Here is a 25,188-nt window from a genome sequence, read left to right as displayed (position 1 = left end):
GTTATATTATGTCCCTAAGTTTCTAACGTTACCCTCTTAAAGATCTGGAGGAAGTTGTATGTTATATAAAGCAAAGTCCAATTCTATAAAGTTAAGAAATCTTTACCTAAGGTCTTAGCATGCTTCTTTATATAAAGATTAATTACTAACTTATACTCTAAGGCAATCTAAAGCATCTAATACTAGCTATTTTATCTCATATAATTATCTAATAGAATTCTTCTTTAAGCAAGAGTAAAGAAGTCTTTTGTACGGCTAGGTAAGCTTTAAGTATATATAATAATATTATAAAGTTTGCCCAGTATACTAAGAGCTTAAAATTAGCTACTTTTAGAGTTTGGGTTAACTCTAAGTCCTCTTTCCTCTTTAATGTCGTATAATATTAGCTTATCTTCTTAAATTAAGTCTTTAAAGAGGAAGGCCTTAATAGCAAGGTAGACAATATAGCCATTATACTAGATTTATTAGTATATAGATTTCCACTCTATATTATATTCTTCTTAAAGATACTTCTAAATCGTATAATATAGGACGTTATTTATAGATATATTATTAGCGACAATAGCACTAAGTCTCTATACAATACTATAGTCCTAAAGTATTAGAAGCAGCGTTTAGAACTAATCCTCTCCGCTATATAATAGAGTTGTATAAAGCGCAAGAAGGCCTCTTTTTAATCTTTTATTTTAATCCATAAAGTATGCGCAAACCCTAAGCAAAAGATATTAATTTAGGGACGTCTAGATATCTAGTGAGAGATAAACCTTAGATATTGCTAATTAAAGCTTCTTTTATATAATGTCCTTTTACACTATAAATATATTCTAGATTATACTATTAACTATAGAGTAAGCCGTTATAATATAACCCTTAACCTCTAGATTAAGGACCCTATAAAATACGTAAAACTCTGGCCATTTAACTATTCTAAATAGGAGTCTTTATACGGTAATTAAGGAAATAAGCGCTGCAGCAATAGCTTCTTAATTTAGGGTGTTTTAAAGGTAAGCGTATTAATATTATTTAACTACTCTGTATCGTGGAGCTGTATATAGAGATATTAAAGTTAATCGCGGGTTTTCGTATAAATAGGGCCCTCTTACTTTTCTAAGTGGATATTATACTTAGTTCTTAGGTAATTTTAAAAGTTTATAGTAGATTTTAAGTAATATACTATTATTGTATAATATTTACAGTATATAAGCCTTATTCTCTTGTAGTATATATCCTTATCTTCGTCCGGAGCCCAAGTATGTGTCCATAGGTCAGAAGTCTTCTTTTACTAGCGGTTTAACGACTCCTCTGTATTAAAGGAGTCTAATATAGGTATAAAAAGTGATAAGTCTGCTTTAGAAGCCATGATATTTAATAATCTATCTATACGATATTAGGGTTAAAATTTTTTTAAGGGGTGCCAAGAAGATCTGCAAATATTGCAAATATGGCCAATACTCGCCAATACTCGCCAATATTAATTAGTAACAATATTGATCAATCTGATTGGCAGTATTGATATTGAAAACCTTACTGGGGCTTATACCTCGTGTATTATTTTTGAAGTGATTAGACATGGGGAAGGTGGTAAGGTTTGGCAGTGATTTGGTAGTGTAGTAAGTTTGTAAGCTCTCAGACCTTCGACAGAAAATTTTGGGGGTATAGGGAGCAGCACGCACGTGCTCCCCCCTTTCTGCGAAGGTCTGATTTATGAGATAAACCAGTGGAAGGGATAGTGCCAAGAAATGCCCGAACGTTTCACTTGTACAGTACGTTGCCCAGATTGTACAACAAATTGTTCTGTTGCTGTAGATTCGAAGCCCCCTCCAGTCTTCATCACTATTCCTCATCCCTACCATATTCATCCCTTGATCCTGAAATTCCCTCTAAGCACAGGCCAGGGCTCATAGAAAAGTTTGCCTGCCTTTTAAGTGTGCATACCCCAGGTACAATCCCCTCTACTTTTCATGTGTATTGGACGAACCCATGCGTAGATTGATCTACGAAGAAAATGAAGCTATATATACACGGTGGATGAATCACAGGCACTCCTGATCTAACCTTAATATAGTAGTGATCGTACCAGGTCGACAATGTGGCAGCCGATGATCTCTTCAAACATAAGGCTCAATCACAATCAGCTAGAGATTCTCACTCAGTCCACCCGTCTGATAGTATTTAGCTAGTCAGCAACCCACCAGTCCACTAAGCACAGCTAGGTATACTCACCAATAGCCTGGCTGTGTCATCAACAAATGTATTTTCGCTTTTGATCTCATTTGCAGTATTTTCAATTTCTTGCTCCATGGCCTCCTTGATCGCTTTTGTTTGCCGGCTAGCCGGTAGCGTTTTGGTTGTCTCTTGTATGAGAGCCATACGTTCGTTCATCCGTGACGTCAATGCTCTTTGCTTCTGTAAGGAGAAATTGTTCCGTCAACATGCCGTGGATATTGAAGTCAAGAATATCAATTTTCGGATTGGTTCATGGGTTGCACGTACCTTTCCTGCAAGTTCACGGATCTTCGTCACGGCGTTTTCTTTGTATACCGCTAGTTCTTCATTTCGTCGAACTATTTCAAGATTGTCACTGTCATCACCTATTTGCGATAGGCCGAGTTTATCTATCAAGTGGACACCTGGGATGATGTATTGATGTGAGACATCGGTGTAGAGTCGGGCTACTTCCGCCACGACGCTGAAGTATCCCCGAATCATAAAGGTCGTGTTGAGAAGCAACTGCAATGATTAGCTAAAATTTAATCCACGAACTCAAAGCCAATATTTTACTTGTTTCTGAAAGTCTCGATAGCTTATACCAGCAATAACTCCAGTAGAATCTCTTTCAATGCCGGATTCTAGGGTAGATAAGAGATTCTTGCAAGGTCCTCGAGCCGCAAACTCGACCATAGCAGCGATACCTTTGAAAAACTGTAAAAGCGCAGTAATCTGTTCTTTGAGCCCAGATAGTGCCGTTATCGACGCTCGGAGGACTTTCACAATTTCGGCCTACGGCAAGACGAAGTTAGTACCAAAAAAGTGTTCGAGCCAAAAGATTATGGCTACACACAAGAGTGACGTTCTCGGCAGTCAACCTGCTAATTGTTTGCTGAATGTCAGATATCTTGACCAGATTCTCCATCAACTTTTCAGTGCTTGCGTCGTAAGAAATTCTTTGTGTATCCATGGTGGCGGTTGCTGATTGGAGATTTGCTGCTGCATATGCCATTTGTTTATGAGCTTCAAAATTCATCAGTAATTACCAACATGATAAACTTTCTAGCATAGCCATACCAATTGAGCCGTTTATAAGAGGCTGAATCGTACTAGTTTTGAGGTTTGGGGGTTTCTTGAATTCGGTTAGATGTAGCAGGAAGTGTTTTCCGCTCAACGTACCATGCCCATTGCAAGACCCGGTAGATTGTCTTTCCGGGATTTCAGCACAGCTACACGATCTTGCAGCTTAATGATTCTATTCGGCCAGCTTTCCCCTTCTGCATGGACGCTCGGGCCAGATATCTGGCACCGCTTTTCCACCTCATCTTCTACCTCTTGGATAATCTTATTTGAGATTTAGTAAAAGTGAAAGAGCTTGCGGAGTTCTCTTACATTTAGAGCTTCTTCGACTATTTTCTTGGTATCAAATGATAATGAGCCTGGAGGTCTGGTCGCGTCCAGTGCCTCTGAAACAATCTGAAATTGGGTTCGAACGCATGGAATGGAGGTCCTGTCAGCTACATTTCTCTTGTGCAGTTTATTCCAGTCAGGGCCGGTCCCATTTTCGCCTTGGGTTAATGTGAGGAGTGAGGCCAAATTTAGTGGAAGAATATCCAAATGAACTATTGCCGGATCATCGAAATTCACTCCAATGGTTGGATCGGAAGCATGTGTGGACCCCTGACCTTGTTCGCCCCCATCCTTTGTAATCCCAGACTTAACTGCATTGACAATTGAATGGCTTAAAGAAATATATTTGTTAGGTGAGAATGCTGTCACCAGAACACTGCCAATTGATAGAACGGTTGTGCCAAGGCCCTCGACGATATTCATGCCGATAGCATCCCATCCTGGAACGTAAATGTCAGTTTGCAGATTCCAAAGACCTAAAATAGCGTTGGAGATGTTTATTACCTGATGGAACACTATTAGACGCTCGTTTGAATGCACTCTCTGCAAGTTGCATTCTACGCTCCGCCTCTTTCACGGATTTTTCTCTAAGTTTCTTTTCTTCCTCAGCGGCTTCACTTCGAATATTCTGTACAAGAAGGCCCTCTTGGGTTTTAGCCTGTTCATTAATCTTCCCGTCTAATTAATTTAGTCGATGCCCATCACTGTAGAATCTGAGAGCTCACGTTCGGATTCGGTTGCGACCTGACTCAATTCCTCCGCTATACACTGCCATCTTTCAAATTTATCATCAACAGCCTTGATCTGGGTCTCACATTCTTCTATAGCTTCTCTGAGATCATCCATACAGCCAGGTAGTATTTTTGTGGCAGTGGTTTCATCATTCAGGGCATTAACAATCCTATTGGCCTTAGAATCGGCCCCAGCGTCAGTATGCTAGTCAAAATTTATATTGGTGTTACAAGCAGTTCTTACAGCCCCATCCTCCGCAAATAGATATTTTGAGTGCATAACTAACTTATCCATACGAGTTTCCGCATCGATAAACGCTTTTCGCCCCTCATCAACGAGAAACACTAAATTTGCTTGGAGATTGTCATATCTGGATATGCGTCAGTCTCTAGTTCCTAGAAACTGCAGTAGAGTAGGCTACAAAAGATATTTAAAGCCACCTGCTGGGCGTTGTAACTTGACACCGGCTGCAGTTGGAGAAGATGCAACAACTTGGCATGCACCAACAAAACCTAACGCAAGAGGAGCAGCGCTGAGTAGATTTCCCCAGTTGTACTTCAGAATCAGGCTATCCGAGATTTCCCGCGAAAATTGGTTACCGGTCTGTGCGACCTCCAATCTCCTTACTTTTTCGTACTTCTCAATTTCTGACATGGCGTAATAAAGCTGAAATTCAGCTGGCGTTGCAAAACTGTAGGAGTATGGAAATCTAAATGTCGTGTCGGAGGGATGGAGGTAATCAAGTTTTAATGTCGGACTAAGCTAAAAGCTGCTGCAAAGGCAAAGCAAAAACGCGGCTCTTTTTCTGACCGGTCAGTTTGCATTGCTGTCATTTCATAGGCTGATAGCATAGTATAAATATGTAGCACCATCATTTGTCGCAGTAGTTGCATATGCACTCATCGGAAATAGCATGAAGTTCGCAGTGACTTGAACAGCCGGGTATGCAGCTGCTGCGAAGAGAAAGTTAGGGTGTCGTGCTACAAGCGAGCACGTGGGACCGTCTTATTCGATGTTAGATCTTATTTAAACAGCTTGTGACAACCTAGATCAGGGTTACTGTTAGCGTGTCTTTCTAATTGGTTTCCCCGCACATGCAGGGCGAAGAAAGGGCACTCTTCTTATCTACTGCGAATAGCTTACGAAAGAATCAACTCGTATCAATTCTATCACTCAAGAGGTGTTGTCAAACTAGAGAAGGCCCGTGTCTATAAGGCTTTGCTAACTTAAAGATATTATCAGGACCCCCAAATAAAGAAGGAATGCAAAACATTTTACCAGTGGCACTTGTTTCGCTCATTTCCATCACTGCCCATCATGTTTTTCACGAGGACTTCTCGCAACTTAAATATAAGCCCAGACTCAACGCTAATAGCTAAGTGTGAATGCAGCGATAGTGAATGGAAGGATGCTTCCATCAGGCTGGACGACTTCCTTGGTAACGATGATGGCTTCTTCCTGATTGGAGGGCAAGATTTCTCCAAATCAGCTAACAATGTTCGGATTGCATCTGAGGGCGCTGAGGCAACCATATTATATGCAGAACTGCAGAAGAGAAACGGAGATTGGCGAACCGATTCCATTAATCTTGACATGTTCATAGAAAATGCAGATGGTAGTCTGTGCTTGTAAGCCATGGCCTAGCCTCTTCATTTTGCAGCTTCATTGCATGTTATACTAAGGCATCGAAGAGACGTTACATCTAGCCGGTCAAATATTGAACAGCTGCTTGCTACTTCCTCAATATCCGAGTCACATTTAGCAAGGATGCTTTGCGCTATCGCTGAAATCGCAGTCTCCCAATGTGGCAAAGCCGCGAAAGCTCTTCAAGACGAGATTCATGCAGATATAGGCCAAGGTGCCAGCATTGCTTTAACGTCCGTAAATTCTGCATTCGGGGCCATTGAAAGGGCGCGTAACCAGCTTGAAAATACTGAGGGAGATAACATGAGGATGATGAAGAGCCAAGCACGCGAGCTGGACACTATCTTTGCTACTGCAGGTCAAGACTGGGCTGAGATTCAGGAGATTGCTGCGAGAGCGAGCCAGAGAACCAAGAATTTTCAACATACAACACTAAATGACACCATTATTGGAATTGAGAGGGTAGAAAGGGTGCTAAACCATCAGATGGAGAAAACTAAATTGGAGCAAGAGAAATATAAAAGAGACCTGACGTCACTAGAGCATCAGCTAAATCTGATTCGGCAAGAAAAAAAGAAGGCGGCAGAGCGGGCTCACGAGGCAAACGCCAGGACCATTGGTTTCTCAGTTGTGAGTAATGCGTAGTGGAGAGCTATTAGGTGGTAAAAACTAAAATTGAGATTTCCCAGGCATCAGTTTTCCTTCCATTTATTTTCATTCCTCTAGCCATGTGAGCATCCGATGCGTTGGTAGATTCGGTCAATAAACTAAGCTATCACTAGTCAAGCTTCGAATGAAAGGGGGACTTGGTGGGCCAATGAGTCTAGATTGGAAGGCGACATCAACCGCGCCACTGAAATGCAAAACAAACGTACGAATGCGCTCAAGGCCCAAGAAAATGCTACTAAGGAGTTAGAGAAAAACAAGGCAAGATGTAAAGATCTGCCCAACAAAGCTAAAGGCTTTGAGTCGGATTTTCTCAACTTGGAATATCGCATTTCAGATCTGAAGAAGAGCTTAACCGATTACTCACAAAAGCTATCAGCAGTGGATGTAAATGCTGTAACCCCATTACGATACGTGAAAACTCTGGAAGAGGGGCTTGCAATGCTTGATGATGCAAAGAGCCTAAGGTCTGATTTGCTTGGGCTGGAAAGCCAGCAGCATTTTTTGGTGGTGTAGAGAGTTGGAACTGCATCAAGCTGCTTTTAGTGTTCGATGATGATTGCAGGTGATCATGATAAAGGACAACTATAAATAAACCTTTTCATTGGAATCTCAAAAGAATTACCACACATCCTGTTACATGATGCCTAATCAGGGTCACTTGGAGACTTTCCTAAAGAAATTAGTACGGAATAACCAGCGGCTAAGTAGATGTTTGCTAGGCCAGGTTCTTATCATTCTAGGGCCTATAGAGCGCCCAGGTAAATTGTGAATGAGAAATCGCACCGTTGATTATACCGGACTATCATGGACTGTCCTGGCCTCACACTTTATGAGTATAGCGTATAGACTTAAACATAGCATATTTCAACGAATAGCAATCCGTGCTAGATCTCTTGGAAAGTCTTAGGAAGTATGAAAGTTCGTGGCATCTCGATTCCCAAAGCGGACGGACCATCTTCACTTTCCCCCATCCGTCAACACCACCGCCCCCGCCTCCTTCAGCAACTCCTTCCACCTCTCCAACCCCCCATGGTCCTCAAAACCAATCCTCATCTTCCGGTGCTTCGCCTTATCATTCCTGTCATTATGGCAATCCAGCACAAACAAGTATTGCCCGCGCATAAAATCGCCCATAAACCCCACCTTATGCGGCGCGTCAGCGAGCACAGCCATCCTGCTTGGCGCACGCGTCGAGAGCGGCACCGGCATGGTGCTGGCGTCGAGTTTCCAGACCGCCTCGCCGCTCGCTGCGTCGTTGAGTTTGTTCGGCTTCGCGAGGATCAGGTAGTTGTCAAGCAGGATGGCCGTGGCTTTGGACCAGCCGTGCAGGCCCTCAGGCTTGTGGGCGATTTCTCCGATGTGCAGGACTTTGCGGGCCGGGTCGCTCAGGTTGAGCTGGTCAATGGCCCATTTGGAGCTTGGGACGATGCGGTCGGCTAGTTCAGCGGCGCTGCTGGGAGAGAGTTGAATGTTGGTTTCTTGGGCTGGTTCGGGAGGGGTTGCGGTGGAGAGTTGGTATTGGGAGGGGCTGGCTTCGCTGGTAGGTTCCATGATGCTTAAGACGTATCTGATATATGGTTACAATAGCGATGGGACCGAAGCTATATTAAAATGAGAGGATTTGAGATTGGAATTGTGGAACGATAAGAGGGTCGAGAGCTTATTTCGTCCCTGGGACCAGCCCTACTATGGGCTTTAAAACATTTAGCGCCATGTTCTAGTCGTACGGAGGAATTTGGTGCCAGTTCAGTAGTTTTAAGAGGCTGTAAGGAGCGGCCCCCAAAGTTTGGGGTTGATACGCAGTCGAGAACAAGCTTAGCGAAAGCCGGGGTTAGGTGGGGTCCAGGAACCGCACTGCATGAAAGGTTAATCCAAAGAAATAATACCAAAGTCGACCTCATATCACTATCGAAGCTCATGTTATTTAGTCCAGTGTGGTTGCATTTCGCCAATGCTTCTAATTTCAAGAACAAAAGATCTGTATGTATATATACGAAAATCCACTCGTTTAATACTTCCATATTGTAAGCCTAACGCCAAATCAAGTCATTATATCGCGGGTAATTTATGGCAGGCAGTATCCTCCGTCCACAACGATATCCGTGCCGATGGTGTATGGTGAGGCGTCGGAGGCGAGGTAGGGGAACGCTTCCTTGAGCTCCTGCGCTTCGCCTTCAGGACCCATGGGAATCTTGCTCTTCCAGATGTCCTTGGTTTCTTGCGGGATAAAATCAGAAATCTCGGTGGCCATATAGCCGTGTGAAATGCTATTGCAACGGGCGAATTGGACCCATTCAACTGCTAGAGACTTGCCTGTTACACTAATTAGCTCCGGCATTCGACTACCCTCATGGAGCCATTGAGGCGATGCTTTCAGAGGTGGATGACACCGGCCTTAGCAGCATTATATGCAGCCTGAAGCTGAGGAATGTTGACAATATGACCGCTCATGGAGGTTGTCGCAACGAAGCTGCCATAGCTGTAATCCCTGAGCTCGTTGCCGTTCGAGTCGGTACCCTCCTTGGCTTGCCGCCTCCATACCTCGCCTGCAGCACAGGCACAGAAGAATGTACCATCCAAGTTAGTTGACATAACCTTGTGATAGTCGGAGATTTGGCCATCAATCGTAGCATCCTGAGTCCAAGGAATGGGAGTTGGTGACAAAGATGTCGAGTTGACCGTTGAACTCTGCAACAATGTCATTGACGGCCTCTTTTACCAGTGTCTCGTCAGTGACATCGACCTGGTAGGCACGGCCTGTGGTTTTCCGGTCAGGCCACATATACTTCGAGCATGGAATTAAGACCGGACCACCCACACTTGACGCCGTATGTTTTCTCAATATCCGCAGCACGGTCAAGTGCCTTTTGTTGCTGTTATACCAGATAGCGACGTTTGCTCCGGCTTCTGCAAAGCCCTGGGTAACGGCCAAGCCAATTTCGGCACCGGCGCCGGAGACGACAGCGGTTTTGCCCCTCAGGGAAAAGGGAGGTAGAGCGCGGTCGTTTTTGGGAGCAATAGTCTGTTCAAGTTATATGTAAGAAATAGCAAAGCCAGAAAAAGATTCATGATGTGACCATACGTTGTCGGTCATTGCGATTAAATGATTGATGGAGTTGGACGGAATGAGATGGAATAGAATGAGATGAGACTGTATTGGAAGCGGCTGGCGAAACTTCAAGTTATATATAGCAACTCAATTGGAGTGGGATAGATAAAGCTTGCCCAAGGAAAAGCCAGTTGCGGAAGCGTTTCTTTTTTAATGATTGCTTGAGTGGATTGAAGGGTATTTCGATCTTCGGCGGGGAGTTCATGATCGAACGCAATTTTCTTTGCGGCTAGTTCTCCTTTCAAGGGCTGGCGGATCTTGTGTACAGACCGGACGAAGCCATTGAACTTCCAATTGTTCCCCGGCGTCGGGGCTTCCATCGAATGATGGCCGATCAGCCCCTGCGTCATCTTGCTTATGCATGCAGCATGGTCGATGATTCTGGACCCCCGGAATTTGTTTTACGGATGGATGCAGCAGAAGCTAGAGCCATGCTGCGCCCGGCCCATGAGGAAGGAAATCAGCTCGGAAATCCGCTCAACTGCACCACGAGACAACCCATACCGCTGGCTATTAGACTTCATCCGCGGCATCAAAAAGTCGCGCTTTCTGCCTGTGATACAGTCTAAGCTCTCCGAAGCCATCTGGAGGAAACTATCTCCGAAATACCTCCGCAAACCCAATCTATTACTCTACACGTCGGCATTGTTAACACAAAGTTTTATCCTTCACAATGAAGTCGAGGCTTTTCCCTGGGTTATGAAGTTGGAAAACTCGAATATATTGGCATTCGGAAATGCAGTTTGACTGTTAGGATTGCTAACTAGACAGCAAATCATAGGCCGTCAAGTCTCCAGAGTTAGCCTCTTGGGTGTCAAATATTTTCGTGCACACACTATGGAAAAAGGTGGCCAGCAGATAGGCTGCAAAACCTCTTACAGTTCTAAACTTTCCGACTAAATCTTTAGGAGTACGGTAAGCTATGTGCTGAAACTGAAGCATTCCATGTTATCCCTTGCGTGTTGCGTGTATCTGGCCGGTTTTCTATTTCTCTGCATTCCTCTCTTCTTGTTTTGACGACTCCTTCATACCAGTCGGACTTAGTAACAAAACACACAATGCCAGAATTTCCGGCTCTTGCGCTTCATCTCTTCCACTCTTCCTAGCCGTGTCAATTCGTTTCACGGACAGACCTTGTCTACATTATCTTTTAATATTTGGAACGCTCTGTTTATTTTTGCCAATCGAGATTACTGAGCTACGAACTTCCCTCAAATCTCGGCCTAGGGGTCAGCTTTAGAAAGGAAGCATCGGCTACCGAAACGCACATAGCAGGGCTGTTCTCCCATTCACTTTACTCACCAGCTCCCGTTTAATATCCCAGTACAAATGTTCGGATAGAAAGATCGTATTTCTGATTTTCAGGGTGGCCAAAGAGGCCCCAAGGTTACTATGGCTCCACAAGAAATACGTGACGCATCGCAAGGCCACGCAGAACTCAACAAGACTGAGCTGATAGTGATTTTGACAACTGTTGGCTCATTGATACTTGGCCTTCTTATTGGACTTTGCATGCTACTCGTCCGAGCAATCCGAACACATCGACGTCTCCTAGTCGATCTCGAAGAAAGAGGTATTACCATTACTATTCCGGATTCGAATGGGGTGAATCAGCCTGCAGTCGCCAAGCCGCGTGCTGTTTTGAGGCGCACTACCCTCCTCCCTTATAATTCGAAGTCCGGATGGAGGTCACTCCCTTCCAATGAGAATGTGCTCCCACCACCAATGCACTCGGTGCAACCACACAACACCGAACCTCAAGCTAGAGAAAGTTGTAGGAGAATGGGCCAGCTTCCATGGCCATTTTCCGGAAGGCGAACTTCTGGAAGAGCGTTAAACCTCAAGGAACTCCGATCGCCTCAGCTAACACCGATCGATAAGACATCTCGAGGCGTTGTCAACACACCCCCTTCTCTAAAACCGGTTTCGGCCGGACCCGTAACCAAAAACCCATCACAAGTGAGGAATAAACGTTCGTCCGATCAATCACTTCTGAAACATCATCCAGTCCTCCGAAATGGTTGGTTTGAATCCAACCAAGAGACTACAAGTAACTCACAACCAGAGTCTCCATTTGGCAGTCTTGTGTGTAAACGAGGAATTAACGGGAAAGAGAAACACTACAGGCCAAACCGATCAAGGTCGGTTGCAGCGATTCCCGTGAATGCATTTTTCGAACAATCCTCTCGTATTTCACGCCCAAAGATGCACTCAAGATCAGTTAGTCTCTGCAGCCAGTCTTCCGGTTACGCACCTGATGCTGCGGTGCCTCCTTTACCTCTCTGTGTGGCACGACTCAAAAGCGAAGTTACGCGAAGGGGTCTGCTCGCCCGAAGCCCGTCACGCCATTCGGTATCCAGTTTTGAATCGGTGGGAAGTTCTATCCTTGTGTCTCCATCGAGTCCTATGATATTAAGGCCCAACGGTCTCCAGCTCAAGAAAGCAACTAGATGGGACTGGGGAAATCCGCTCATTGAATCTAGGCCAATCCGAGATCAGGTGGCACTTTACCGACAGGGTGATAATCCCTCTGAAAGCTCCCCCAAAAGCAACACTGCTCGTTGTAGTATGGGAACACCTTCCACAAAACGGCACTCTCGACGTGAAAGTCGTAATTCAAGTTTGTATAACCCTAGTCTACGCTCCATTGGCAAAACGAGGGCGGCCGAAACAGTCCGATTGAGCCGGGTTTCAACATCTTCACCTGCTGGTAGTAATCTAATAGTTCAAACTATGACAACCCCAAGGCGCCAATCTGGGACCAAGGTCAGCTTAAATGGATCTCCACAGGAACGCCAAAAGACTCCAGTCCTTCGGGATGTTTCTAGGAATCAAACTTTTCCAACTCGGCAGCTTTCACAAACTTCTACTCAGGCCTCATCAGCACGAAGCAGTAATGGCAATCCATTTCAGTGGGATCCTACTCCTTTGCAATCAGGTAAACCATCTGCCTTGAAAGGTAGTCCCAGTGCGCGAAAAGGACATAAGAGGCAAAACTGTGTTCGTATCTCTCTCGCTCCGACAATCTTGGGTCCTCCAAGTGGGTCCCCGAGTCCGTCGGTTATGAATGACATCCAAGAAGAGTCGCCAGATACTTCCGCTCAAAAACGCTCATCAACCAGTGTAGGCCTTGGGTTTTCGAACAAGAGGTCATTGCCAAAACCACCAACTTCTTCAGTCTTTGCCCCAGACGTGAAACTAAACCCAACTACTCTGAGAGTCTCGGTAACTGTGAATTCTTCCATATTACCAGTCGAACATACCGAACATAATGCGGATGGCTCACCGACTCTTGGCCCTTGTGATAACTCAAATAGGGCTTCCTTGCCCTGTAATCCAAAGCGATTGAGCAACAGTTCCGTACTCAGCATCCCGAGTTTCCCCAACCCATGCAATGATATTGGCTCAATACGGAGTATCAAATCACCACCCTCAACCTTTGCTTTCTCGCGCCCTTCCGATGAATATGTAGAGGTCAAGAGGACAAAATCCACAATAACACTATCCCCTCCTTTTCGTCCGATAGATGCCGACTCTACAACATCTTCTTCCCAGCGGTCGGAAGCGACAGCTGTAGATGATGAGTACGACCCGACAGGTCCTCAGTTAGTCCATCCTACCCTGACAACAACCCCGCCATCTCTGTTTTCTTCCCCATTTGCTGCGACCCCAACAAACTCTTACGCTTTTCCTGCCCAAAATAGGACAGATGCCCGATTACCACCCCATTCTCCGCCTTGTTCCCCTAAGAACCTACGTCCACGCTCATTCCTGCCTGTCTCTCCTGTTCGGCTATCTAGCCTAGCTCTAGACACTGCCGCAATTGCTTCAAGTAGAGAGCCTCTAAGTGATACGATCAACCCTGCAATCCTCAGGACAAACGCCTTTAGCATTGGCAACAGCCTAATTTCAAATTCGATAAAATCCGCCGGCTTCAGCAGTAGCGAGACTGGCCTCTCCGCATCACTTACTCCAGCAATTGCATCTACGCTCTTCGAGCCACTAATTGAAGCTGCGTTCCCATCCCAACCATACACTTGGTCTACCGCACCAAAATCTTCCTCCTCGCATCTGCTCCCCGCATCATTACCGAATTCACGCGCAAGATCTCACACAGGTTCCAAATCTGCATATCAACCACTCAAATCGCATCCATCAGTCCAGTCAAACGCTGAGGCCCAAATCACCCAATCTTCTCCACCAAATCAAGCTCCACCTCTCCGCACCCGGTCCCCCGGTGCCCCTTCTCCAGTCCAAACGCCCACATCTTCGTCTGCACCTGTGAAGACCCTCTCCGCCCTTTCCGACATCCCCACTCTATCCCCTACTCCTATGGGCCCTCGCGCATCTCCTCCGAGAGATCTGCACAGAACAATCGTAGCGCTCCGCCGCATGAATTCCGACATCAAAGGGGACAACAAGGGCGACCGACGCTACTTGCACCTCGGACGCGAAGCTAGTCTCGCTCTCCCCGGCGACGAAAGCTGGACGAGCGTCACAGAAAATGCTGCCGAGGACGATGGGGGCACGTTTGCTCATCTAGGCGACTGGGAGGGAGCGGTCGAAAAGGCGTTGGCCGGCGGTCTGGCGTCTGAAAGGGGCCAGGGACTGCAAGGCGCCGTTAACGCGGGAGCGGATGGGTGCAAGGGCGAAGACGCTAGCGCACTATCTCGGCTCCCATCCCCTTTAGATGCGGAAGGTTGCAGTTCTTCTGTCTGGGAAGGCGGCGAGAAGTTCTGGGCCTCGACGCCGTCTCCGCCCCCTGCTTCGCTGACCGTCACCCCGACAATCGCTAAAGACACCCTCAGGACGCCCATTTCGAATGCGTTTGAGGTTGGTAAAACCGCAAGAGGATCGGGGGGTACAGAGAGCGTTGGTCGCGACCCACGCCGCAACGCGCTCGCGTTCAGTATTAACGTTCAGCCACCCAGCACGCAAGGCACGCCAAGGAGTCTGTATGATGCGGACGGGTTTTTGAGAGGGTAAAGACTAGCAAAGGTTGGGTGGCGTGATAGGGAAACGATGAGGAGTGTACGAGAACTGTACTTCTAGGTTTTTAATAGAGAAATTTGTTAGGTAGATTTGATTAGTTAGTTTAATAGTAATTTAGTTTTGATATTATAGGAGTATGGCGGTTATATGTGCCAGGCGATTATGCCTTTTCCTTCTCTTCTTTCACTTTCCCTTCCCGAGCCAGCCATCCGCTTCGAGCTTCCTTAATCCCGTGGTATCCAGCAATATCAGAACCAATCCAATACCGTCCATGCAGTGAATGCAAAACTAACCAAGCCAGTGCGTACGCAGAAATGCCGTAGAAAATCCAGGCCCCTAACCAAAAGCCCAACGCACTTCTTTTCCTCCCAACAGCACCACCCAACTCAACCCTTCGGCTTCCCCCTCACCAACCCACCCCCAAGCACATTAATCCCATTCGCCACCCCCCTGCGCAGCTCCAGCGCCCCCCTCCTCAACCTTCGCCTTCTTCCGCACCAACCCCGCACCAAGCACATTCGGCTGCACCTCTCCTCCCCGCCCCGCCCGCTCTGCTGGTACCGCCCCACCCGCCTCACCCTCCACCTTCCGCTTCTTCCGCACCCCAAGCACATTAACGCCTCCGCTCCCCGTTCCGGCCCCGGCCTCGCCCCTCCCACCCCACTCTTTCCGCCCGACAACGCTCCACCCCCACCCATCCATCCCGGCCAGCACGCCCACCTCATCGCGCCACCGCGCCGAGCTGCGCGCCGCTGCCGCGCGTGTCGTGAAGTTCTGCTGCAGCAGGACGTCCAGCGCGCGCGCGTAGTGCTTGGTGGTGAAGAGGAGGGTGCCGCGAGAGGTGGGGGGCCAGTGGAAGTAGGATGTTGTGGCTGGCGGCAGGTGCGGCTCGAGAGAGGCGAGGGAGCTGGAAGAGGGGGTTTGAGAGGCGGAGAGGGTGGAGGTGGAGGACTTGATGCGGGGGAGCCGGAGCGGGATGGGGCCGGAGCGGGTGGAGATGCGGCGGCGGGGGGTGGGCGGGGGCGGTTGGGAGATGGTGTGGTTGTTGAGGCGAGGGTGGGTTGGCTGTTGGAGGGGGCGGGGGGAGGTGGGGTTGCGATTGGGATTGGGATTGGGATTGGGACTGGGACTCGTCCTCTGCTTCTTTTTTGATTGAGGCGTGAGGTGGGGTTACAACTACCCATATGAAGCCGACACATCGCCCGCTGCAGCATTCTTGCCGATACGCCATCATGTCCCAGAACTGGTCGAGTGTCTTCACGCTCTTCCAGTGGCCGTTGCTCCGGCTCGGTGTTCCGCCTTGCGCGCCGCCTGTGTGATCTGGTAGCTCCTCGTCGAGTTCGTCTAGAAAGCGCGACTTAGGATCGTCTGGGAAGTGCGGGATCAAGCAGCGTGGGGGGGCTGTTGGGTGTGGGGCAAGACGAAGGAGGGGGTGAGTGGCTACCCAGCGAGGTTTTGAGGTCGGAGACCGCGAAGAGGGAATGTAGCGTAGCATGTCGTGTGTGTCGAACCCAGGAATGATGAGGTAGCCTTTTGCTGTTGTTGTGTCCTCGCCCTTCTCTATGTCCACTCCCGCATCTACCTCCATATGCCCGTTCTCTAAGCTCTTGCTAGCACTGTCGGCAAGGCGCTCCGAAAGACTTTTGGACTCCTTCTCTGGCACATAGTCCCGCACAACTGGGTCCAAAACTCGGCACCACCACTTTATCAGCCCGCGATCATCCAAGACATGTTTGTTCGTATTCTCCACGCTTCCGGGAAAGAGATATTGGTCCTGCGCTCTTGCGAATAGCGAAACCACAAGCCGTTTTCCAGGCCTCTGTCTCTCTCTCACAAGCCACGAAACAAAAGTTCCCGATATTGTCTTTAGCGGCGACCCACTCTGGGATCTTGGTAGATTGAAGGTAGAGATACAGCCTGTCGAGTCGGCCTTAGAAACGAAGATGGTGGTTAGGTGCTTGGTTGAGTAGATTAGAACCTCAATTGCGAGAACCAAAAACTCCTCAGCAGTCTCAGCGAAGTTGGAAGGGTTGGGGGTTATGGAGACGGCGAGAAAGTGCGATTCGCAGTAGGTTCGCTCGGGCTTTGTATGCGGAGGTGCGGAATATAAGGCAGGGGATTTGGTCGGAGGAGTTGAAAAGTGGTAGAATGTAAAGGGGGTATCTTTTGGAAGTACCTCCGCTAGGAGTTCTTTGAGTGGCTTTGAACTGGATGTAGAAGCCATGGCGGAATAAAAATGCGGATAGATCTATGGTGTTGAGGAGCTCGAGTCCGACGCGAGGCGCGATGAGCTAGAGCTATTTGGCCATAAATGGAATAGCGTCATATTTTTCCATCTGACGACTTGGAGGGCAGCAGAGCGAAACTTAAAGACGCCCAACTCTACTACACCTCTCAGCGCATAATACTCAATTCGATGGCATCAAAGCACCCATTGCGCCTTCTCCTAGCCACACGCTCTCCGCTCCCCTGTCACCTCCACCCTCTCCGCAAACCAACCCCCATACCCATATCCTCTATCTGTGAATCGTTTTCAACATCACCACTCCGCTCCCAAGAGAACTACGAAACCGAAGCTGAGCAGCGACCCCGATGGCAAATGACACCTAAGCGCATGGTCGCACCGTACCGCTCACGACCCAGGCCCGCAAATAACAATTTCGTAGTGAATAACGACCCGAAGAGACTGGATGATGTCTATATGAGGATGCTGGGGAAGGACGGTGATGGGGTGCTTAGCGATGAAGTAAAGTGGCTGGCGGTAACACATAAAAGCTTTGATCATGGACGGAGGGGTTTCAATGACCGATTGGCACTGCTAGGTGTGTACAAGTTCAGTATCCAACTCCGAACGCAGGGAACCATAGGATCAGAATTCAAGTATACGCCTGGGCTAGAACCATTTATACCTACAATCGTAACGGTTTTGGGCGTCAATTTTTCACTCAAATTCACCTTAGAAATCAGCAATGCTAATGCTCCCATGCAGGTCGCCGCATCGTCTCGCTCCAAACCTCCCTTGCTCTAATAAACTCTCCTCAACCCACTCTTCCCACGTTAGGCAATCCCTCAGAACTTCCAACAGACTCTTATGGTCGTACTCCTTTCGCACACCCTGCCCTAACTGGTCTCTCTAACCTCACTTCGGAAGCAAAAGACGACATCCTTAGTATATCACGGCTCGCAAACCTTGCAGAGCGGTATGGGCTGGATAAAGTTGTGCGGTGGAAACCGAAGAAAGTTCGTAGAAGAAATTTAATGGGCTCAGTTTCAATTGGAACTATTGACAAACTAAATGCTAATTTTCTTCATAGGCTGATAACCTGCAAGGCTCCGGTATTGAGTCTGTTCTGACGTCAAGTATATACGCCATCATTGGTGCGGTTGCACTGGAGAAGGGAGGGGAAGTTGCCAACAAGACGGTTAGAGATAGAATACTGAATCCGTTAGGACTAATATGAAAACGTTAGAGTAGTGGAAAATCAGTGAATGCATGGTGCTACGATTGTAACATATGTTTATATTAGAGGTACGGCATTGGAAGGCGCGCTCCGGATCAAGAAGTCCTGGTTACTATACTGGTTAGGCTGTATGTACGTGTACGCTAAGATGAGGTTGAATTACTAGTAAATGTTCTGCAGCATCAATTCTTTCCACTACACTTCTGAAATGTCTTGCCACATTTATTTTAGCCTTTCATATCATATATTGAGCGTTTTATTTTTCTTTGAAGCATTTAGAGTGATAGCTTTGTTCAACAGCTTAAAAGTTACTACAGTAAAACCTTTTTAATACGATACCGTTTTTGCAGCCGAGCATATCGTAATATCAATGGTATTGTTATACTAAATAGTCACGTGATGCGTTAATAAGCAGGAGAAGGGAGCCAACCACCCTAAAAGGGTATAAGATACTTACTGTATAGGCTAAATAGGGCTCTCCTCATACAAAATCTTATCTGGTTACAACGATTTTGGTAAAGCTACCTTAACGATATCGTTAAAAGTCAGATTATCGTAATATTACACTAAAAAAAGCTTGATCAAGGAGTGTAGATCGTAATGTAGAGGATATCGTTATATACCCCATATCGTATTAAGGGGGTTTAACTGTAGTAAGATGATAAATTCTTCCCGGCTACCACAGAATCACTAACAAAGTAGGTCTTTTCTAGTCCGGAATATCCCGTGAGCTAAGCCGAAGTACTATTAATTGGTGTGCCGCGGCGGGTGAAGTTTGTCATTTCGTATAAGGCATCAACGCCAAAAATTTACCTCACAAATATATCTACGACAACATTAAATAGAGGACCTAAAGCAAGCAAACAGACATAATAACCCTGTTTTAAGATTATAATATAGTTTTTTTTATACATTATAAGCCCAGTGTGATATTTAATTAAGGTGGTAAATTCCAATACATTTGATACCTTAGACCTTCACCCGCTTGGCGCTATTTATTTACTTAAGTAATCTATGTCCAGGTGCGCTACCTCTTTAAGTTTAGCGGGGCCCTGACACCCATTTTCGGATATTGCTCTCTTGCTTAGTCGGCCGCCGCTTTTTGACGTATAGTCGGACACAAGATTTTCTTCTCCCAGCCCCAGTTATGGTTACCAACCTAAGCTGCTGCTGCTTTAACCTGAGTTGAGGATGAAGAAGCCTGAACAGAGGCTGAGCCTACCTGTGTAAAGAGGCGGCCAATTTCGGCTCCGCGTCTCAGCCTCTAAATGGCCCCCTTAACTCGGCTACCGTTACTAGCGGAGTGTCCACTCCGTTTTTGGTAGACCCTCCTGCCTTGATCAATCAGGACAAAGTATGGTGCCTTCACGAAGAAATTAACTGTATCCCTTCCCACGCTGGTTTAAGTCCACGCATATCGATAAGGGTTTGGCCAATCACAGGCTCTCGTTCGACTAAAAGCTTGGCTTCGATACTAATGTTCATAGGCTTGGCGCCAAGCTGTGGACGTCAGCGTGGGAAGGGATACTACCGGTGGTTCTAGCGATACAAACCCTATAGGATACTTGGTGTTGGCGGACCTATCCGGATCGCCCACCGCAGCATCCAGTCAGCCCAGTTAGGCTGCGGCTGCATGGCAAGTTTTCAATCCCTCACCGGAAACCATGACTGTACGTGTTTGGCCGCTCAAGTAAGAGATCCAACGAAGCTCGCGTCCCGTCCTGCAGCCAAAGATCAACATAGATATCACCACGAACCCTTTCTTCACATATGACCCGCTGCGTTCTAGCGACAATCTGGAGATCAGGCTGGCCACAATTCTGCCGAGCAGCTATACATCGGAGGTCAAAATCAGCCTTTCACATGCCCGCCTCCTGCCCGGCACATCAAACAGAGACCTGACGCACATACCCCCAAAAATCAATGGAGAGGCCGCTACCACCGAATCATCGCAGCAACTGCCCGTCTTCGAGGCATTGTCGTACACATGGGGAAACGAGAAAGCCAGCGTGGACATCTCGCTGAACTCGCGTCGCTTCACGGTGCCGCTAAATCTTACATCGACTCTCCGCTATCTCCGCGACCCCGACAACCCACGAGTCATCTGGATAGACGCCATATGTTTGAACCAGTCAGACGAGGCCGAAAAATACCAGCAGATCCCCATAATGCATTTGACATTCGCCCAAGCACGCCAGGTCATCGTCTACTTGGGGTCATCCTCAGCTGACGACGATGTCGCCATGCACTTCATTCGCGACCTCCACGCAGCAGTCGAGAAGGGCAAAGAACACGATGTCTCCGACTCCGTCGCGCTCAATAATTGGCCTCTCAGCCTTCTACCGACCGGTCCTCTGAGTCGAGACGACATTGCCTCCTTGTCGGCCCTTTATATGCTATTAATGAGACCGTGGTGGTACCGTGCTTGGATCGTTCAGTTTTGCACAAGAGATTATAGTACGGTGTGGTGAGGACAGCGTCAGCTACAGCCAGCTACAAGTCGCCTTACATATTATGAGGAAAATTCACCCGGCATTTGTCGCTTATACTGACGTTGTAAAGAGCATTGTGAAGGAAAACCCCGGGTGCGAGTCTGATTGGCCTGCGCAAGCGATCAACAATGCGCTGAATCTGGACTATGGCCGCAAAGTAGCCCTTGAACGAAGTCCCGAACTACAACACAACGTCAGGTCACCAGCATTCAGCGTTTCGTGGTCCCTGTGGGTGAACAAGTCACGGCTGTGTAAGTGGCCACATGATCGAGTTTACTCGGCCTTGGGCATAACCGGGGACGACTTTCGTCGCCACTTCAAATCAAAGTATCACTACCCCATAGAGAAGCACAACCGCAATGTAGTCAGGGCTTTCGTTGCTGCTACAAACTCATTTGAAGTTATTCTACATTCTCAGCATAGCATTTGGCTCCCGCAGCATTCTTCGTGGCCGCCCGATTGGGGTCAGCCTGAGCGCGCAGGAGTCTTTCATTTTGAATGGGCAGAGGCTCCGGGACCCGATCCCGCTTAGTGCCGGCGGCGCCGACATTCCGGAGGAGAGTTCCCTTCTGCATGTTTGAGGACGGATCCTAGGAACGATCTCAAGTACCGGACTGGAAGAGGATTGTCTCGTGGGTCCGATGGACTCATCAAAATTTGACAGCATGCCGGTAACTTTGTCGGGTATGTCGAGCCCGACAGTGTCTCGAAAGAGGAGGTGGTGGGTTTTCAGGCCAGAATATGAGCTGGGACAAATCTTCGACGAGGCACTTGCACGTCTACCAAATTTGGATCCGCTGTGGACGACGCATCTCGAACTTTTTCTGATCACTGTCGCCGCCAAATTTCACAACGAGTCATTGGCTTTTGTGCCAGCACGATGGTTGCTTGTGGAAAATTTGCTGGCGGAGAATGAGGGTTTCAAGAGTTTCGAACTGTTTTGGGACCTGTTAGAGTACCTTTTGATGTGTAGGACGATATGCGAGATGAATGGCTCCCGCCTACTCGTAGCCCCTGACTTTGTGGAAACCGGTGACACGGTCGCGATCCTGACTGACTGCTCGAACCCTGTGATTCTAAGGGAAGGTGGAAGCAGCGGCACATTCCGATTACTAGGGGACGCACATGCATTAGGAGTAAGTGCGGACGAGACGCGTCAAGACGGCCTTGTCAACTTGATACTAAGTTAACTTGAGCAATGAGATATCTGGGCTACTGGAAACCATAATCAGAGTCAAAGCGATCCAATCGCTCCGGCTTTAGCATCTCGAAATCATGGAACTACGCTGCTATTTGTGGGCTTGTGAGGAGATCACAACTCCCTTCCGAACTGGACGAGATGGGAAAGCCATCTTCACTTGTTCAAAAGACGGCCCGTATTTTCAACAGGCGTCAGTATATACTTCCTCGTCAGCCTCATTTTTACGAGCCATTGATCAAGCAGCCTTGTACTCATAAACGCCTATACTTCGTTAACACCTCCATTGTCAACACCATGCACGTGTGCACCCGGGCAATGAATTCCAGGGACCCTCAAGTCAAAATAATTGCAGCAACCTTAACCCCCTCATGCTCAGCACATGCGTATCACCGTCTAAAGTTGACAAAATAGACACAACAGGACAACAGATCAAATATAGGCATGATTAGTTCATTACAGCAAGTGAGCAAAGGCACCTGAGCGGAGGGCGAACAGAGTGAGCGGTGGGTGAGTGGAGGGTGGTTTGCGCCTGCGTAAAGGCGGCCATACCCGCTAACCGAGACGGGACTCGAGAAAACATGTCGTGTCTGAGTCCTCTATAGATTCAATAAATATATTTTAATCAACCATGCCTTTCAATCGTACTTCCAATGATATAGACTTTGTTCCACCGACTTAATATTTAATTCTACCGACTCGGAAAGCAAAATAACCCCCCCCCCCCGGCAGCCGTGGCCGTTGCCCTACTTCGAGCCCTTGCATATCGCGAATTTTGACGACCATGGCCCCAAATCCTCCTCCCGACCTTGGTCTACACGACCTGTTACGGACCTTATAACCAGATTGTTAGAAATACTTGAAGAGGAGTTCATGACGCCAATTGGGCTGACGATAGCACGGGCCACGATGGAACTAGTGGAACCATACAACCCTCCAAAACGCCGATTGGCGGTGTCCCCGACGATCCGCCGACCGCATACTGATTTCCTAACTAGGCCTAGTACCTACCTGTCTGGGGGGTTCGGAACGGATGCTCTGATTATCCGTCGCTGGCTTAGTTTTGTCGGCCTTTTCTTTTCCATTCCAGAATTTCTAGTCCTTAGGTCGAGTTGTATGAGCAATACCTACCTCTAGGATTGCTCTAGGATTACTTAACTTGCTCTCGAATATCAATATGGCTGCTTGTATGACAAGATAGGTCACGTGGATTACGTGACTGATCCACATCCTGGCCACACTAAACCGGACCACAGCTCCACGGAGCTTGAGAATACATTCGTCTTCTTGCACATCACACCGGACCCTACCTAGTCTCACAGTGGCGGAGACGAAGATGAATGTGGCTGCGTCGACAGATGTTCAACCCTCGATTGTCACGTTCAAGAAGAAAGGCGCAAAGGCTAAAGGAAACATTAGGAAAAGACCGGCAACGCCGGCTCCATCACAAAGTGATGATTCCTCCGACTATTCTTCTTCCGAGAATGAGTCTGGCCACAGGATCAAGCGGAGGAAGAAGAATACCGGCGTTGTGACCGCCTCATCAGCGAACAACAAGTCCTCCGACAAAGAGCTTTCCGCGACAATCTTCACAGCCGATCGCAACGCCACAATCACAAGCACGAACGACGCAACGAAACAGAACAACTGGTTCAATGAGGACTCGAAGGATGTGCTATCATCGAAGAGTATGCTAGGCACCACTCGAGCCATACCAAAGGAATCGCAGATACCTGACGGAAGTTACAAAGGGCTCGCGAACCAGACTTCGTTCATCCAGAAGAACCCAGATGCACCGACAAGATCAGTCGGTCCAATCAAGGCACCAACGAATATCCGTACCACCACGACAACCGACTTTGCGCCAGATGTGTGCAAAGACTACAAACAGACTGGCTTCTGCGGATTTGGCCAGAATTGTAAATTCCTTCACGATAGGAGCGACTACAAGCAGGGCTGGCAACTCGATCGAGAGTGGGAGGACGTCACTAAGGGCAAGAAAGTAGGAGGAATAGTGGTCGCAAATGCTAACAGACGCAAGGTGGAGGAAGAGGATGACGATAAGGACGCCATACTGGAGGACATACCGTTTGCTTGTATTATTTGCAAGGGGCCGTACAGGGAACCGGTCGTCACAAGGTGTGGCCATTACTTCTGTGAGCCATGTGCGCTGAAAAGATACAAGAAAGATCCAAGCTGCGGGGCTTGCGGATCAGGAACAAATGGTGTGTTCATCTCTGCCAAGAGGTTGAAGAAGCCCCTGGATAAGAAGAGAGAACGAGCGGCCAAGAAAAGGCAAGAAGCTATTGAAGCTGGCGAAGAGGTCAGCGAAGAGGAAGATGAATCAGCCGAATGTACAGAATTAGGTTAGGGTATGCAATTGAGATTTAATTTCAACAAATTCAACTACACAGCAAGCTGCTCTGTGTCTGTCGGTCATATTCTGGAGCCGGGTATTTTCCACCAACAGGCAGTCATTGGTGCAGACACTATTCTCCTATCGTTATGTACTCCGATCATTTTTCCGATAAATAGCCGGCTATAACCCGTCTTACACGTACGCAGGCGTGCTCAATTATCCGCCTAACGTTCCGCAGCCTCTTCCCCTTTGATTCGTATGAGAACACTAAAGGGTCTTTCGGTTGCAAACGACTTTAGATCAGAAACTCTTTGATCTGTGCACCTTTTAGTGTTAACTAGTTAGTAATTAGAGGCGTCTACTTCTGAGGCTCGGTTGAATCTGAAATTGAGTCGATCGCTCGGTAAGGCTCCAGATGAGGCTCAGAATTTTGACTTCGCATAAAATGCGTGATTGATTTTGGTGAGCGATTAAATGAGCATCTCTCCCACCAGGCCTCTATCGCGACTTTTTGTTATGGTGTTGCAATGGAGTCTCCTACTCCTGCCGCTACTCAATCGACGCTCTCCACTCAATCAACGTTTTCTATATGTCAGTATACTGAGTACGGACGCCCCACGGAAGGAGTATTATCACGATCACGAAAGTCAGGATAAGGGCGTCATAAAATACGTGCAGTTGCGACTGCAGCGTCGCGATCGGGGTGGGCAGGGACACCATATCACGAGGAGTCGTCGACCGGGCGCGTATACAAAACCTTCAGATTTGAACTGACGCCAAGACCTCAGTTCAGATTCTATATACGGTATAGCTTGCGACTTTGATGCGCTTGCCGATCTGGAGAAGAAAGTCGTCAGATTGACCGAACGATCGCGTCAGAGTCAGATTTGAGCTTTAGATCGATTCTGTTCTGA

At 47.6% G+C, this 25,188-nt stretch overlaps 9 protein-coding genes across 9 annotated transcripts; 5 read left to right on the top strand and 4 right to left on the bottom strand.

Moving 5' to 3' along the window:
• Positions 1–1,813: 1,813 nt before the first annotated feature.
• K441DRAFT_631400 (uncharacterized protein) lies at positions 1,814–5,269 on the bottom strand. The gene is made up of 12 exons (XM_067646311.1): positions 4,772–5,269; positions 4,594–4,720; positions 4,344–4,527; positions 4,123–4,296; positions 3,601–4,058; positions 3,388–3,552; positions 3,286–3,340; positions 3,062–3,231; positions 2,782–3,000; positions 2,494–2,730; positions 2,224–2,406; positions 1,814–2,162 (listed from the first exon to the last, which is right to left on the bottom strand). Exons 1-12 carry the CDS (start codon positions 5,002–5,004, stop codon positions 2,136–2,138), a joined length of 2,232 nt encoding a protein of 743 aa, XP_067506771.1. The 5' UTR covers positions 5,005–5,269; the 3' UTR covers positions 1,814–2,135.
• Positions 5,270–5,416: 147 nt separating this feature from the next.
• K441DRAFT_16668 (CNVH-domain-containing protein) lies at positions 5,417–6,681 on the top strand. The gene is made up of 3 exons (XM_067640288.1): positions 5,417–5,530; positions 5,593–5,978; positions 6,042–6,681. The coding sequence occupies exons 2-3, from the start codon at positions 5,668–5,670 to the stop codon at positions 6,637–6,639; spliced, it is 909 nt and encodes a 302-aa protein (XP_067506770.1). The 5' UTR covers positions 5,417–5,530; positions 5,593–5,667; the 3' UTR covers positions 6,640–6,681.
• Positions 6,682–7,231: 550 nt separating this feature from the next.
• K441DRAFT_655970 (uncharacterized protein) lies at positions 7,232–8,470 on the bottom strand. The gene has a single exon (XM_067647941.1). It carries the CDS (start codon positions 8,212–8,214, stop codon positions 7,621–7,623), a length of 594 nt encoding a protein of 197 aa, XP_067506769.1. The 5' UTR covers positions 8,215–8,470; the 3' UTR covers positions 7,232–7,620.
• Positions 8,471–8,498: 28 nt separating this feature from the next.
• K441DRAFT_711221 (NAD(P)-binding protein) lies at positions 8,499–9,694 on the bottom strand. The gene is made up of 3 exons (XM_067653901.1): positions 9,482–9,694; positions 9,052–9,420; positions 8,499–8,992 (listed from the first exon to the last, which is right to left on the bottom strand). Exons 2-3 carry the CDS (start codon positions 9,364–9,366, stop codon positions 8,729–8,731), a joined length of 579 nt encoding a protein of 192 aa, XP_067506768.1. The 5' UTR covers positions 9,367–9,420; positions 9,482–9,694; the 3' UTR covers positions 8,499–8,728.
• Positions 9,695–11,164: 1,470 nt separating this feature from the next.
• K441DRAFT_694454 (uncharacterized protein) lies at positions 11,165–14,818 on the top strand (the record flags this gene model as incomplete). The annotated part of the gene is made up of 1 exon (XM_067652723.1): positions 11,165–14,818. One exon carries the CDS (start codon positions 11,165–11,167, stop codon positions 14,756–14,758), a length of 3,594 nt encoding a protein of 1,197 aa, XP_067506767.1. The 3' UTR covers positions 14,759–14,818.
• A 32-nt stretch (positions 14,819–14,850) lies between these two features.
• On the bottom strand, positions 14,851–17,007 carry K441DRAFT_704032 (uncharacterized protein). Its single transcript, XM_067653511.1, has 2 exons — positions 15,717–17,007; positions 14,851–15,652 (listed from the first exon to the last, which is right to left on the bottom strand). Exons 1-2 carry the CDS (start codon positions 16,986–16,988, stop codon positions 15,194–15,196), a joined length of 1,731 nt encoding a protein of 576 aa, XP_067506766.1. The 5' UTR covers positions 16,989–17,007; the 3' UTR covers positions 14,851–15,193.
• A 115-nt stretch (positions 17,008–17,122) lies between these two features.
• K441DRAFT_704031 (mitochondrial 54S ribosomal protein mL57) lies at positions 17,123–18,580 on the top strand. The gene is made up of 3 exons (XM_067653510.1): positions 17,123–17,586; positions 17,754–18,004; positions 18,079–18,580. The coding sequence occupies exons 1-3, from the start codon at positions 17,181–17,183 to the stop codon at positions 18,223–18,225; spliced, it is 804 nt and encodes a 267-aa protein (XP_067506765.1). The 5' UTR covers positions 17,123–17,180; the 3' UTR covers positions 18,226–18,580.
• Positions 18,581–20,192: 1,612 nt separating this feature from the next.
• Positions 20,193–20,696, top strand: K441DRAFT_548105 (uncharacterized protein; the record flags this gene model as incomplete). Its single annotated transcript, XM_067642946.1, has 1 exon — positions 20,193–20,696. A coding segment is annotated over one exon (504 nt), but the record flags the coding sequence as incomplete, so codon positions are not given.
• A 2,555-nt stretch (positions 20,697–23,251) lies between these two features.
• On the top strand, positions 23,252–24,286 carry K441DRAFT_685528 (CCCH and RING finger protein; the record flags this gene model as incomplete). Its single annotated transcript, XM_067651892.1, has 1 exon — positions 23,252–24,286. One exon carries the CDS (start codon positions 23,252–23,254, stop codon positions 24,284–24,286), a length of 1,035 nt encoding a protein of 344 aa, XP_067506763.1.
• Positions 24,287–25,188: the final 902 nt, after the last annotated feature.

The sequence above is a fragment of the Cenococcum geophilum genome, assembly GCF_001692895.1.
Source record: "Cenococcum geophilum 1.58 unplaced genomic scaffold K441scaffold_10, whole genome shotgun sequence".
Taxonomy (NCBI): Eukaryota; Fungi; Ascomycota; class Dothideomycetes; order Gloniales; family Gloniaceae; genus Cenococcum; species Cenococcum geophilum.
Note: the sequence above shows the minus strand (reverse complement) of the source record. Positions and strands in the feature narration are given on the sequence as shown.

Excerpts from the sequence above, each read along its gene's own strand:
- K441DRAFT_631400 (XM_067646311.1), bottom strand. The coding sequence starts at position 5,004 with ATGTCAGAAATTGAGAAGTACGAAAAAGTAAGGAGATTGGAGGTCGCA. Across the intron at positions 3,553-3,600 it reads TAGTCGAAGAAGCTCTAAAT|ATTATCCAAGAGGTAGAAGA; the intron begins GTAAGAGAACTC and ends ATCTCAAATAAG. Across the intron at positions 3,232-3,285 it reads TCTTATAAACGGCTCAATTG|CTCATAAACAAATGGCATAT; the intron begins GTATGGCTATGC and ends TGAATTTTGAAG.
- K441DRAFT_16668 (XM_067640288.1), top strand. The coding sequence starts at position 5,668 with ATGTTTTTCACGAGGACTTCTCGCAACTTAAATATAAGCCCAGACTCA. Across the intron at positions 5,979-6,041 it reads GCAGATGGTAGTCTGTGCTT|AGACGTTACATCTAGCCGGT; the intron begins GTAAGCCATGGC and ends AAGGCATCGAAG.
- K441DRAFT_655970 (XM_067647941.1), bottom strand. The coding sequence starts at position 8,214 with ATGGAACCTACCAGCGAAGCCAGCCCCTCCCAATACCAACTCTCCACC.
- K441DRAFT_711221 (XM_067653901.1), bottom strand. The coding sequence starts at position 9,366 with ATGACATTGTTGCAGAGTTCAACGGTCAACTCGACATCTTTGTCACCA. Across the intron at positions 8,993-9,051 it reads ATAATGCTGCTAAGGCCGGT|CTAATTAGTGTAACAGGCAA; the intron begins GTCATCCACCTC and ends CGAATGCCGGAG.
- K441DRAFT_704032 (XM_067653511.1), bottom strand. The coding sequence starts at position 16,988 with ATGGCTTCTACATCCAGTTCAAAGCCACTCAAAGAACTCCTAGCGGAG. Across the intron at positions 15,653-15,716 it reads CTCCGGCTCCCCCGCATCAA|CCGCACCTGCCGCCAGCCAC; the intron begins GTCCTCCACCTC and ends GCCTCTCTCGAG.
- K441DRAFT_704031 (XM_067653510.1), top strand. The coding sequence starts at position 17,181 with ATGGCATCAAAGCACCCATTGCGCCTTCTCCTAGCCACACGCTCTCCG. Across the intron at positions 17,587-17,753 it reads TGACCGATTGGCACTGCTAG|GTCGCCGCATCGTCTCGCTC; the intron begins GTGTGTACAAGT and ends GCTCCCATGCAG. Across the intron at positions 18,005-18,078 it reads TGCGGTGGAAACCGAAGAAA|GCTGATAACCTGCAAGGCTC; the intron begins GTTCGTAGAAGA and ends TTTTCTTCATAG.